Source organism: Callospermophilus lateralis, chromosome 16 (assembly GCF_048772815.1).
Source record: "Callospermophilus lateralis isolate mCalLat2 chromosome 16, mCalLat2.hap1, whole genome shotgun sequence".
NCBI lineage: Eukaryota > Metazoa > Chordata > Mammalia > Rodentia > Sciuridae > Callospermophilus > Callospermophilus lateralis.
Window position 1 is genome coordinate 56,276,471 of NC_135320.1, and position 13,084 is coordinate 56,289,554.

The 13,084-nt window shown below is 38.0% G+C and overlaps 1 protein-coding gene across 3 annotated transcripts in view; it reads left to right on the forward strand.

The window, feature by feature from the left end:
• Spag1 (sperm associated antigen 1) overlaps nt 1–12,531 on the forward strand; it is a 59,725-nt gene extending 47,194 nt beyond the window's left edge. For 2 of the 3 annotated variants that reach the window (XM_076835422.2, XM_076835423.2), the window contains 6 exons: nt 546–712; nt 2,392–2,524; nt 4,407–4,533; nt 9,852–10,016; nt 11,074–11,442; nt 11,526–12,531. In XM_076835422.2, coding sequence (XP_076691537.2) covers nt 546–712; nt 2,392–2,524; nt 4,407–4,533; nt 9,852–10,016; nt 11,074–11,442; nt 11,526–11,657 — 1,093 coding nt within the window. In that variant the 3' untranslated portion in view covers nt 11,658–12,531. Of the gene's footprint in view, nt 1–545; nt 713–2,382; nt 2,525–4,406; nt 4,534–9,851; nt 10,017–11,073; nt 11,443–11,525 lie in introns of all 3 variants that reach the window. The other variant, XM_076835424.2, reaches the window with a different exon arrangement.
• The last annotated feature ends 553 nt before the right edge of the window (nt 12,532–13,084 follow it).

The window sequence follows — 13,084 nt, forward strand, 5'->3', positions numbered from 1 at the left end:
TCAAGCAATACATTTTCAACTTAGTACTTGCATTAAATATTGGGGAATATTTCTTTTAGGTCTCCTAAATTTTGGTTTCATATTTCACTTTTCAAAAGTTAAAATTTAATTGTGTACACATTAAAAAAATTAAATTAAAAATGCTTTTTTTCTTTTGATTAGAAAATGGTCTATCTGGGCACAGTGGTATATACCTGTCATTCCAGCTACCCAGGAGACCAAGGCAGAAAGATCTCAAGTTTGAGGCCAGTATGGGCAGCATAAAAACCCTGAATCCAACAAAGAAACAACAACAACAAAAAAAAAAAAAAAAAAAAAAAAAGAAAGAAAGAAAGAAAAAGAAATGGCCTGAATTTATATCATTAATGGCAGTTTGTAAAAGTTCTTTGAAAACATGTATTTTATGTGGAAAGAAAATAGCTCAAGTTTTGTTTTCTATAAAGAAATACATATAATTAGATATAGTGTTTGTCAGCCTTACTCTGACTTCAGTAATGTAAAAGTCAAATTTCATAATAAGTAAAGAACACTCATTTTCTCTTTAGAATAACAAGAATTTTAATGGAGCTGGATGGTCCAAATTGGCGGGAGAAGCTATCACCTATTCCTGCTGTGCCCACTTCTGAGCCCCTGCGAGCTTGGCATCCTGCCACACCCATGACCCCAGACCAAGGGGGAGATCCCTGCGGCCATCACTCACAGAGCATCACAGGTGGGGAAACCTGTACTCATTTCCTCTGAAGTTATCCTGAGCCATGTTCGTATTTCCACAGTGGAGAAGTGAAAAGAGACTGAACTCTGGCATCAGACCTGGGGTTAAGAGACCCTGTTCTGCTTTTTGACTGTGTGGTCTTAAATTGTTTCACACTTAATTGGATTGGACTTCAAGTTTGGAAGTTTGGATCTGAAGCTTCTGTTTTCCTTAGTGAACTTCAAGTCTGTCTAGGAAGCAGGTTGTTAGAAGAGTACCTGGATATATAGTGTGAAATTCTGTGGTCTGTCTCAGCCCCTGACTTTCCTGACAGCAAACAGTGTATCACTAGCTGGAATATTGTACCAGGTCTGTTTTGTAAAATTTATGTTCAGTGGGCCTCCTGTTAGGGAATTTGATTTGGCATATGTCTCTTTCCAAACTTCAAACTGTGTTGTCATCCACACTATAATCATACCCAAGATGTCCCTGCATGATACTAAAAATGTGAGTATCCACAGAGGTTTGGATACAAATGCTAAGCCTATTGTGATGGATTGGAAATATTCACCATTTCTCATCCTGAAAATAAAATGAACCAGCTGTGCATTGTTTAAAAAAAAAAAAAGAAAGAAAAAGAAGTTGTTTCATACCTCCTATGTTCAAGTGTATAGGAAAGGGGGAAATATGAATATCTCATGAGGTGGTTTCTCAAGAAGAAATGAAGATATGTAAACATGACATGTACTGAGTGTATAATCCTATAGTATCTGCTTAATAAACATTAAATTAGCATTATTATTGAGAAGAAGAATTAAGCTAACCAGTAGACCATGTATGTGACAGGAATAAAGGAATAAAAGTAATACGGCATAAATATTTAACAGGAAATTTGTCGTGCTGGTTAGATATCCACTTCAGGGTTAAGAGGTTTCTTTGCCATTATTTATGAAAATGATTATTGAGCCGAATACTGAAGGTGTTTGTATCCCCATTTCATAGACAGATTCTGCCATTTTCACAGCTTAATGAAACATCTAAGGTGCCCTATACTTTTGTGAAAGTGCCATACAAGGTCTCATGAATTGAGGTTACAGAAATCACCATGGATCTTTCCAGTTAAGATGAGCAGTTACATTTGCGACTCTAGCTCTTGTCCTTGTTTGGACTACCTGTCAGGTAGTTCTGGCTTGTTAAGGTTTCCATAAACCTTATGGATAGCATGTGTGAAATTACCTAGTATTTTATTTTGTGATTTTTTTGTGTGTGTTTGCAGGGGAGTAGTGCTGGGTTTTACACCTAGGACTGCATTACCTACCACTGAGCCACATCAGCCCTTTTGGTTTTTTATTTTGAGACGGGATATCTATAAGTTCCTGTGGGCCTTGCTAAGTTACTGAGGCTGGTCTCAAACTTGTGATCGCCCATCCTCAGCCTCCCAAGTCACTGGGATTACAGTTATGTTCTCCCATGCTCACCTTATTTTGTAATTGAAAAGTTATAGTTTTATAATTACATAATTATTTTTATTTGTAATCAGATTATCTTTTTAGTTTTGTTCCATTTAGACAAGCTCTGTATTGTGTGTGATCAAATTAATTAGCAACATTAGATTTACCTATAGCTATACTTAGGATTTTATAGAGGTATTTATATGAATATTCCTTTCTTTTTTTTCCTTTGTCCCATAGAAGCTGTAGAAGAAAAAATGTTTGAAGTGCTTAAGGAAGAAGGAAATGAATATGTAAAGGATAAAAACTATAAAGATGCTCTTAGTAAATACAGTGAATGCTTGAAGATTAATAACAAGGAGTATGCCATATATACAAACAGGCAAGTTCTTTGTAACTTCATATACTTATGTTAAGACTTCTGATTATTTTAAAAGTAATAATTTAAAAAGTATTCTATTAATTAGTGCAATTAATTTACAATAAGTTAATTAGTTGCCAGTGTTTTGGGGTCATAGTTCTAGGAATTTAGATGTCAAGTTGTCCTCTGAGTGTTTCTGAAAGAGATGGGACTATAGAGGTTGCAAAGGGATTGGAAATGTGAGGTGTGGGAGTGACGGGTCCCCTTGAGCTACAGTTGCTGCTTGGGCTAGTGCTGTTCTGATTTGGCACTTCCTGACTTCCTGGCCTTTGCAGCTATCTGAGCTTGGCATTGTTCAGCGGGGGAGGAACGGGAACCAATGACTTTTCAAAACAGTGTCTTTTGGAGCAGTGCGCTTTTTCTTCTGCAGTGCTGAGGGAAAGAACCAGTACCTTTATAGTGTGCGATAGGAACAGGAAGACTATTCTAGAATGCTGCTTGGTTGCCTTATGTGGTAGAGAATCTCTCTCTAATAAGTGGTGATTTGGGGATTTTCAGGGAGCGGTTAGAATCTGGGGTGATAGAGTAGGAGAGGATAGTTGCAGGCTTTCCCCCCTATTTCAGATAACTTCTTGACCTAACCTATCACCATGTTTTTGAATGTTTTCCTCTGGTGACAATCTTTTAGCCAAAAACCTTATCACTAAATTCTTTGCCCTTCTGTCCATATTATGGGAATGGGCATCACTGGCTGCGCGGTTCTTAGTGAAGACCCTTCCTACCCTGGCTGCAGGGACAGACAGCTTCTCTTCTCCCTCAGCCAGCTTTTCTTATTGTGGTATCTTAGGGTTCAGGAGCTCTCGATCCCTTTTTCAGTTGACTAACTGTGGGGGCCATTTCATCCCCTCTCTCAGTCAGCTCCATTTAGCACTTTGCAAATGTGTCTTTTGAATGTCAGACCCAAACACCCCCATCCTTCTGTATCAGGGCTGCTCATTGCCCCTGACCTCTCTGTTTCAGATGTCAGCAAGCTCAGTGGTCCTACTCTGTACATATCCCTTCAGCGTGACCTGTCTGACCCCTTCAACATCACTTCCCTTCTCTGTGCCTCTGTCATCTCCTCCAAGATCTCTAACACCCTCCATAGTATGCCTTCATGTTCATCTTCCTGCTTGTCTTGTTCTCCTAAGTTCTCTTGTCTCTGCTCCAGATAGCTATGGTGATCTTTCTAAAACCTGGCAAACATGTCAGCCCCTATTAAGTCCCTGCAGCAGACCTCTGTTAAGCTCAGAATCAGCTCAACCTCCTTGCCCTGATTTGTAAGAACCTTGATCTGGCCTGCTCATTCTTCTGGCTCTGCCCTGCACTGCAGCCATGTGGTGCTTTTCTTAATTCATTAGGAGCCTCATGCTCTCTCCCAGCACAGGTGTGTATACATGCTGTACCTTTAGCCTCCACTGTCCCCTACCGTCCCCTTGACTCTCTCAACCTAGTGACTTGGATCATTCTCACTTCATACTCTGCATTTCAATTTAAATGTCACTTATTCCAGGAGGTCTCCACTGCTGTCCCTCTTGACTCTGCCCTGTGTGATCTGATGTGATTCTTGGCTGTGTGCTCCCAGAACACCTGTGCAGACTTTATTGCATTTGCTCAGTTTACTTCTGTCTGCACCTGACTGCACCCTTCTTGAGGGCTTTCTTTGCAATTGTATTGCCAGTGCTGTAATTTCATGCACTGCAGGAGAGTTTCACAGCTTGGAGTCATGTGTTCAGTTTCAGTTGAAACAGCTTTGGTGTAGAAACTGACACATTGAACCATTCTCTGATTTTTACTCGTTGTCTCAGTTTACAGATATGCTATCTTTCCTTTGCTAATGCTGTGTTCCCTTGCATTACAACAGAGCTCTCTGTTACCTGAAGTTATGCCAGTTTGAAGAAGCAAAGCGGGACTGTGATCAGGCACTTCAGATAGATGGTGACAATGTGAAAGCATATTATAGGCGGGCACTGGCTCATAAAGGACTCAAGGTGAGGACATCTGCATTTTCATGTGTAAATTTCTGCTTTGAACATATCAGGTGTTTTCCATGAACATAAATCCCAGGATCAGCCTGGTGATCACCGTGCTACCTAGTAGCATGGTGGCACACATCTGTAATCCCAGTGGCTTGGGAGGTGGAGGCAGGAGGATCATAAGTTCAAGGCCAGCCTTAGCAACTTAGTGAAACACTGTCTCAAAATAAAAAAACAAAAAAGTGATAGAGATGTTGCTCAGCGGTTAAGTGCCCCTCCCCTGGGTTCAATTTCTGGTACCAAGAAAAAAAATCATAGGATCATGGAATGGGAATGAGATGATCTAAGATTTAGTCCTAGAACTATATTAATGAGTCTAAAGCCTTAGAATAGGTTTCAGATTTCACTCCTAACTATACTATGGATTCCTTCCAACTTTAAGTAAGAATTATCTGCCTTCCTGAGGAGTTTCAGCAGGTTGACTTTAGGAGACCAAAAGGTTGTTAACTGAATTATTGAAAACCACCAGCAGTGCCACTGGTTCCTTCAGCAAAGATTGTGGTTGAAGTAGGGTGGGGGAAAGCATCTGAGTGGAAGATGGGTCACCCAGTGACACAGTGACGTATCAGAGATGTAAAGTACATAGTGACGTGAGCCTGAAGCTGGCTGATGGTCTATGTGGGCTCATACCAGCATTCGACTCAAAGAAAACCACACCATTAGTTCAGAATAAGGAGGGTGTTGTATAATTACACTTTTCCTTATGCAAATTCTGCATGGAAGCTTAATGAATGAGTGTTCCTATATGTAGAAAATATAGTAACCAGAAATCCCAGAAAATATCAGAAAGCTTCCCGAGCCCCTGTGCTGTCTCTTCACTTTCCTCTTCATCTAATTTCTATTTTCATAGCTTTGCTTTTTCTGACATCATCGTAGAGTACACTATTCTTTGGGGTTCTTTTAGTCAATATAACCTGAGATTTACTCATTTTGAGAGTATCAGGAATTGTTTCTTTTATCATTGTTGTGTGAATATCACAAGTTGTTATACATACACCAGTTGTTTCTTGCTTGGGGCTTTTATGAGTGAAACTACTATGACATTCTTATGCACATGAACTTGTTCATGAGCTATACAGCTGAAAGTAAGTGGGAGTGATGATGGATAGAGATGGTCAGATCAAGAGAGGCCATGCCAAGGAAGTTAGGCTTGATCCTGCAGGTGATGGCATCAACCTTAGGGGATAAATACTACTGTGACAGATCCAATTTCGGGACAACATAGAAGGTAGATCAGAGAGGGGTCTTTTAATAGAATAGGAGTGTAAGTGGGAGGCCACCAAGGTGAGAAGCACATAGCCTAGAGGAAGGAGAGAAGGTATACTTGACAGAGCTTCTGTAACAAAGTGCCACAGATTGAGTGGCTTAAACAACAGAAATTTATTTTCTCACACTCTGGAGGTCTAAGATCATGAAGGGATGGTTTCTTCTGAGGCTTGTCTCCTTAGTATACAGATGGCCATCTTCTCTACATCTTCACAGTCTTCCCTATCTATGTGTCTGTGTCTGACTTTCCATTTCTTATAAGGGCACCAGTCACATTGGAATAGGGCCCACTCTAAAACCAACTAGTTTTAACTTAATTACGTTTTTCAAGACTGTCTCCAAATATACTTATATTGTACAGTATTGTGGGTTTAATAATTATACAAATTTTGGAGGAACAGATTCAGACCATAATAGAAGTTGGTTCAAGGTTGTTTGATGATAAAGTTGGCAGGACACAACAGTGAGATGTCTGGAGTTAGAAGGGAGTGCCACCTAGAGACCTAGGAGGTGCAGTGTGATAATGGAGGGTACATAGGAAGTGGGGACAGGCTTGTACAGGGAGTAGTTTTGAATTTTTGAGTTAGAGATAGTTCTTTTAATCCCATGCCCATCATTGAAAGGGAAATACCTGGATTTTGCTGGGAGTCATGTTGTTGCTTAGTATACCAGATGAGTGTCATCTGTGTGCACAGAGTAACCAGGCATTTCTAGATTGCAAATCCGCTCAGACTGCAGTAGAGCCATGTCTGCGCTTCCTGCCAGGACCAGATGCCTCCTTCTGAGAGAGCCATGCAGCTGCACCATATTTACAGTGCCAGTGTCCAGGTGACCCTGATGACCCCTCCACTTTTTTTATTCATTTATTTTTTATGTGGTGCTGAGGATTGAACCCAGGGCCTCACACGTGCTAGGCAAGTGCTTTACCACTGAGCCACAACCCTAACCCCCACTCCACTTTTAGTTAGCAAAACTGTTTTGTAAACCTAATGTCAAGATTTCTGAGCTTTGTAATGTTTTGAACAACCAATAAAAAAAAAAAATAGATTTCTGGGGCTGGGGTTGTGGCACAGTGGTAGAGTGCTTGCTTTGCATGTGCAAGGCCCTCAGCACTACATAAAAATAAATAAATAAAATAAAGGTATTGTGTCCAACTACAACTACAAAAAATAAATATTTTAAAAAAAAGATTTCCTCGATGGTGTGTGGCACTATGAATTAAGAGAGTTCTTCAAAATTTACTTAACTCTTGGAGCTGATGGATTTGGGTAAATGAGGATAAATTTGCTTGACTCATGAATTTATATATGGCCAAATGGCCAAACTCTTAGACCAGGTCCACCTTGTACTGGTTGCTTCTTTAAACCTGTTTAGCTGACTCAAGATCAGAAACTGCACTTAATAAAGGACTAGAATTTTATCCTTGGAATGAATTTTAGAAATTCTATTATGATGCAGGAAAAAAATCCCATATTTGAGTAATTTTGTCCCACCATATTATGAGACTGGTATCTTGTTCTCTTTTCACTTTTCATAGCTTGATTTATCTGTCCAGTAGGTTGAACTGTGTGCCAAGTGAATTTAATTTTAGAATCTTTAAAGGCTACAATTGCTTATGAAATGTGTCAGATTTCACACCTGGATCAGTTTGCTCAGGGTGAGTGTAACTAGGAATTGGCACAGGTGTCCTGTGCCTCCCACTGCACATTCTGCTTTCTCTGATCTTTTTTCTTAGCTGACTTTAGTAGTTTGTGTATGTGTGCAGTTTTGAGAAGTATTTACAGTTGCTCTTCACAAAAAAGGTAATCAATATTTTGTTTTTATTTCTCTTATTATGTTTATGTTATGTGGTAGATTATGTGGTAAGCATTGTTAGTATAGAGATGAATAAAACAGGGTGCCTACTTAAGGAGTTTACAGCCAATAAGGGATGCTACAAGGCCCAAAATATCAAAGTGAATAATACGCTATAAAATAATGATCAATTTTATAGTTTAAAAATGTCTATTAGGGGCTGGGGTTGTGGCTCAGCCGTAGAGTGCTCACCTAGCACATGTGAGGCACTGGGTTTGATCCTCAGCACCACATAAAAATAAATAAATAAATAAAAACAAAGTATTGTGTCCAACTACAACTAAAAAAAATAAATATTAAAAAAATGTCTACTAATAGTAAACATTATCACCAACACATATGATTATACTCTTTTTTTAAAGGTCATGGCCTCCTTTTGGCCAGTGCCACACTTTATATATGTTCTGGTCTTCCCACCACTATGCATGGCTGCTGTCTTCAGGTCTTGTTCTCTGACAACTGTAGCAAAAGGGATCCCCTTCTTCCCTTGTGGGTGTCTGGCACAGCCTTTTCTTATTTATCATGACAGTTGGTAATTATTTTACTTTTTCATGTGTTTACTTCTGTTATTGCTCCTTATCATTGGATGTAAGCTCCCACAAGGGCATGACCCAGCTTTGTCCTGCCACAGTATTCCCAGCTGCACACACAGGGTCAGCTAAGTGACCACTTGTAAGGCGGGGGTGGACACCCCCCGCACTACCTCCTTGCCTGGTGCTGTCCTCTCCTTTCCTGCTGCCCTGCCCTCTCCCTGCCTCTGTGTTAGTACTTACCCACATGTTCTCTCGCATTTCCTCCAACCAAGCAGATTGCTTTTCAGGCAGACTTTCTTGAGTGAGTGAAAATGACCATATCAGCTCCTGTAGGTTGGACTTCCATTTCAACGCTGCAGCTCAGAGCTCACACTGTTAATCACCTATCTTCTAGGCACTGCTGCTGTGATCATCTCTTATTTCCTTACACCAAAGTTTCTTCATTTTTAAAGCAGGAACAATGAAAGTTAATATTAACAGAGCTATTGTGAGAATAAAGTCAGCCTTGAAAAATGCTTAGAATGGTAAAAGTTTGCTGTTACCATATTCACACCCACTTGGGGTATAAATACAGTGTCAGTTTTTTTTTTTTTTTTTCCCCTTAGCAGGTTCTATCTGTGCTGTTGCAACACAGTAGTATGGAAATTTATCACTAATAGTATATATTAGTTCGTAAACAATTTACCTTTTTTATAAATTAGAGTGGATTTAAGGTTATCCCTTTCAACATGTTACTCTTGCTCTTGCACGTTGCTGAGGGAAGGGGTAGGGTTATGGCATTACAGGAATGTCATATAACCACAAACAGAGCTCATCTGTGGCTCAATCTCCAGTGCATGCCGTTATTAATGTGTCACATATCATTACGATTCTTTGCCTCCTCACAATTTGGTTTAATTAAAATAGTTTAAAGTTCCAGGACATGGTCTGTCACAGCAGACTGATTTTGTGGCATCTGTATCTGATACCAGAGTCAATGGACACATTTTGTTATTGTCTCTTAGGTTAAAGGTTGACACCTATTTCAAACAGTAAACAATTTTGAAGGGTTTTATGAGATAATAATATAATTACTACCATTTATATATCTTTATTGGTTTAAACTATTATTTATTAATTTATTCTTTGGTATAGCCTTGTGAAAATTAGAATAGAGTTTTTGTTATATTCTAAAGATGAGAAAACTTAAGCTTATCTCACTATGTTGCCCAGGTTGGTCTCAAACTGCTGAGCCTAGGTGATCCTCCTGTCTCAGCCTCTTGAGTAGTAGGACTGTCACCCTGCCCAGCTTAGGGTCTTTTTTTGAGTTTCACTACAAGGAGGTAGCCAACATGAGACTCTTGACTCTTTTGTTTGCTTATCGAGATGGGTGCCTACCAAGTGTAAGAAAGAGGAAAGCTGTAGTGACACAGAATAGCACGTGGATTTACTAATTCCATATTCTGTGCTCTTTCTTCAATAGAGGGGTTTGCTGTATAGTGGATTATACTCCTTTAGCTGCAGACTCACACACAGGCGCTTTACAAGACCCCCCTAGGTACACAGTTTACTTTGTCACGCAGGCTAATGGAGGATTTGTCTTTTATTTATGAAAATTATTTGTTGTCTTCCTATTTTCAGAATTATCAGAAAAGCTTATCTGATCTCAATCAAGTTCTCCTATTAGACCCAAATATTGTTGAAGCAAAGATGGAATTGGAAGAGGTAACCAGACTCCTCAATATTAAGGATAACACAGCATCATTCAACAAAGGGAAAGAGAGAAGGAAAATTGAAATTCAAGAGGTATTGTATTTCATTATCTTTGAAAGTACTCTTTTGGAGATGTTATACATAACTAAGGTCATATTCCTTTGACTTCCACAAAATCTTGTTCTTATTCTGATGATCAGTGAAAAATTTTAGCCAGTGATAAAGACAAAACTTGTCCTTTGCAGTCATAATTAACCACTGTGATTTCCCAGGGTGGGTCCATGGCTGGCATTGTTTCTTCAGTTCTTCCTTTCTTTGCTGGCCAGTCTGGCCTGCTCATGGCACTGCTAACACTCCATGGCATATTGGAGCCACAGCCCTTAGCCATCAGGCTTTGCTTCAGGTTAGACCTGGAGAATCCTGACAGAACTGACTTCAGTTTCTGGACCCTAAAAGGCACACCCCATGGAGATTTTCCAGATTTTCTCAGACCTTTTTTAGCACTCTGAAATAAGATTGGCTCATTGGAATATTTGGACTATCCCAGGATCAAAACGTGGCTTTATGATTTCCAATAATTCAGATGTTTTGCTCTGCCATTAGTGAAGAATGCCAGGCCATAAATCCCTGCACCTTCATGAATACCAATTCTTGGTCTTATATTTCCACTAAGAATAAGATGCTAATAGGTGAGAGAAGCCAGAAGTTTTCTTCCCTTTAGAGAAGGAAGAAAAAAACTGTTCTGAGATTGAAAAATGTAGTGAACTTCTGTTAAATGTAGTGAACTTCTGTTAAATGTAAGGAAATAAGAATAATGGTAAAATTTATCAAGAAAAAGAGAAAAAATGTTATAGGTTTTCATTTTGCGCAATATTTTTATTCAAAGAAAGTTCTGAAAATAAAATTAATAAAAATTTCAATGTAAAACGATTTTAAAGTAGTATATATAGGATACATTTATGAATTTGGATTCTTAGAACCTAAAATTCTCTTCCTAAAGAAATTATAGATTTTTATTACAAATTACATACTTCTGACTTAAAACTCAAGTACAATCTACTTGTGGTTTTCAATTTCCATTTTCAAAGGCAACAGAGTATGTGTGGTGACTGTTATTCAGTGTCACTGTATAATTTTTTTTCTCATGAAGGTGAATGAAGGCAATGAGGAGCCTGAAAGAACCTCAGGGGACATCTCAACTGAATGCCTGGCTCCTGAGAAGGGAGGTGGAAGCAGTGGGACACTAGAACACTCTGAGAGACTTGAGATTTCCAAGCCTACTAATGCCTATGAATTTGGCCAGGTTATAAATACTATCAATACAAGGAAAGATGAAGAAGCCTGTGCACACCTTTTAGCCATCACTGCACCAAAAGATTTGCCAGTGTTGCTGAGTAACAAACTTGAAGGGGATACATTCCTTCTTCTAGTTCAGTCTCTGAAAAATCATCTTATTGATAAGGATCCCTCCTTGGTGTATCAACATCTTTTGTATCTGAGTAAAGCAGAAAGGTTTAAGGTAAGTGATAAAGTGTTTTATTAATGATATCAGTTCTTTCAGGGTTTCTTAACTAATTTTTTTGCCTTTTTTTTTTTTTTCAGATGATGTTGACATTGATTAGCAAGGGCCAAAAGGAGCAAATTCAACAGCTGTTTGATAATCTTTCAGCCACACCAAACCACCATTTTACTTTAGAAGATGTACAAGCCTTAAAAAGTCAGTATGAGCTTTAACTCAAGGTTATTGTTAGATTTCTTCCATGCATGTGTGCTCCCGTAACACCGACGAATGGTATTGTAATAGAGTTGCATGGATAAAACCTGGCTTAGAAAAGATCCCTTGGTCTGGACTGTAAAACATTTTACTTATTTTTATACACAGAACATGTATATTCTACAATCTGCTTTTATTAAGTTGTAAATATTTTCTTATGTACCCGAGCCAACATCTTTATATTTAAAAAGTATGTTTAGAACATGTTAAAAATACATTTTAATTTATAGTACGCATTTTCTTTTAATAACTCACCTGTTAAAAACTTGAGTTAAACTGCATTTCTCTGAGCTATGAGGAAGATCAATTAATATCTTTAAAAAAATTTTTTAAAGTGAAAGTTATGATTATTCACTTTATATCATAAGATAATATAAATCCCATTTTATACTACTAGTGAATTAAAATCAATTAAAATGAAATGCAACACTGAAATCTATGATGAAGTGATTATTAAATAAATTGTGTTTATCAATGACAGCCATAAGAGAAACTTATTTTTTCTAATAAGGAAGTATTGCCTAATGATTAAGAACAAAAATTGCCAAAAGTTTCTACCACTTTTTACTAGATTTTAAAAAGTGACTCTTATATATTGCTTATGTAAGCAAAACATCCATTATATAAAAGCAAATTAAGCCTGCATTTATATTTGAATTTTTTCCCATATTTTTCTCAAACATTTACATAATGTTCCCTTCCCCTTTTTTGTTTTCGGCTTTTGTGACTATATTTATCCCTGTATTATAAAAGGAAAGTGAAGAACTCATCATATTGAAAACTCTTTGTTAATTGGGCCAAAGTAAAGGTATTTCTTAACAATAAAACATTCAGGTCTCAATCAGTATGTATTGTCATTTGTTCCAGTAGTCTACAATTAATTAACTTTTTAGGGGTGTTTTCTTGTATATTTAAAAGTAAAGGTGAAAGATTCACTTTCATTATTTCCATAATCACTGTTACTTTATCTAATCTTTTATAATTGCAGAATATTTTCAAAATCATCAACAGAACCTTTCAAACTGTACTTTTATGAGTGAAAACTTATGTCTAGTTTTTATAAAAGTAAATGATGGATTGTATTACACACTGGTGTATGTACACATAACAGTGTATCTCATATCACCTAGGATGTTGTAGATGTTTTAGTTTGTGCAAGGACACTCCATGGTGTTCACACAACAAAATTACCTCCATTTCTTAGGCTATATTCCTATCATTAAGTGTCGGTTGATTAACTGCTTGCTTTCTGTAAGCACAATGATCTCATCTATGTGGTTGGAAAGGATAAAAGAAAACTCTTCAAATACACCTTCATATTTATGCACATTAAGACCCCTCTGGTATTATAGCCAGAAAGCAAGTGGCTGTTCCTTGAGCTCTGGTG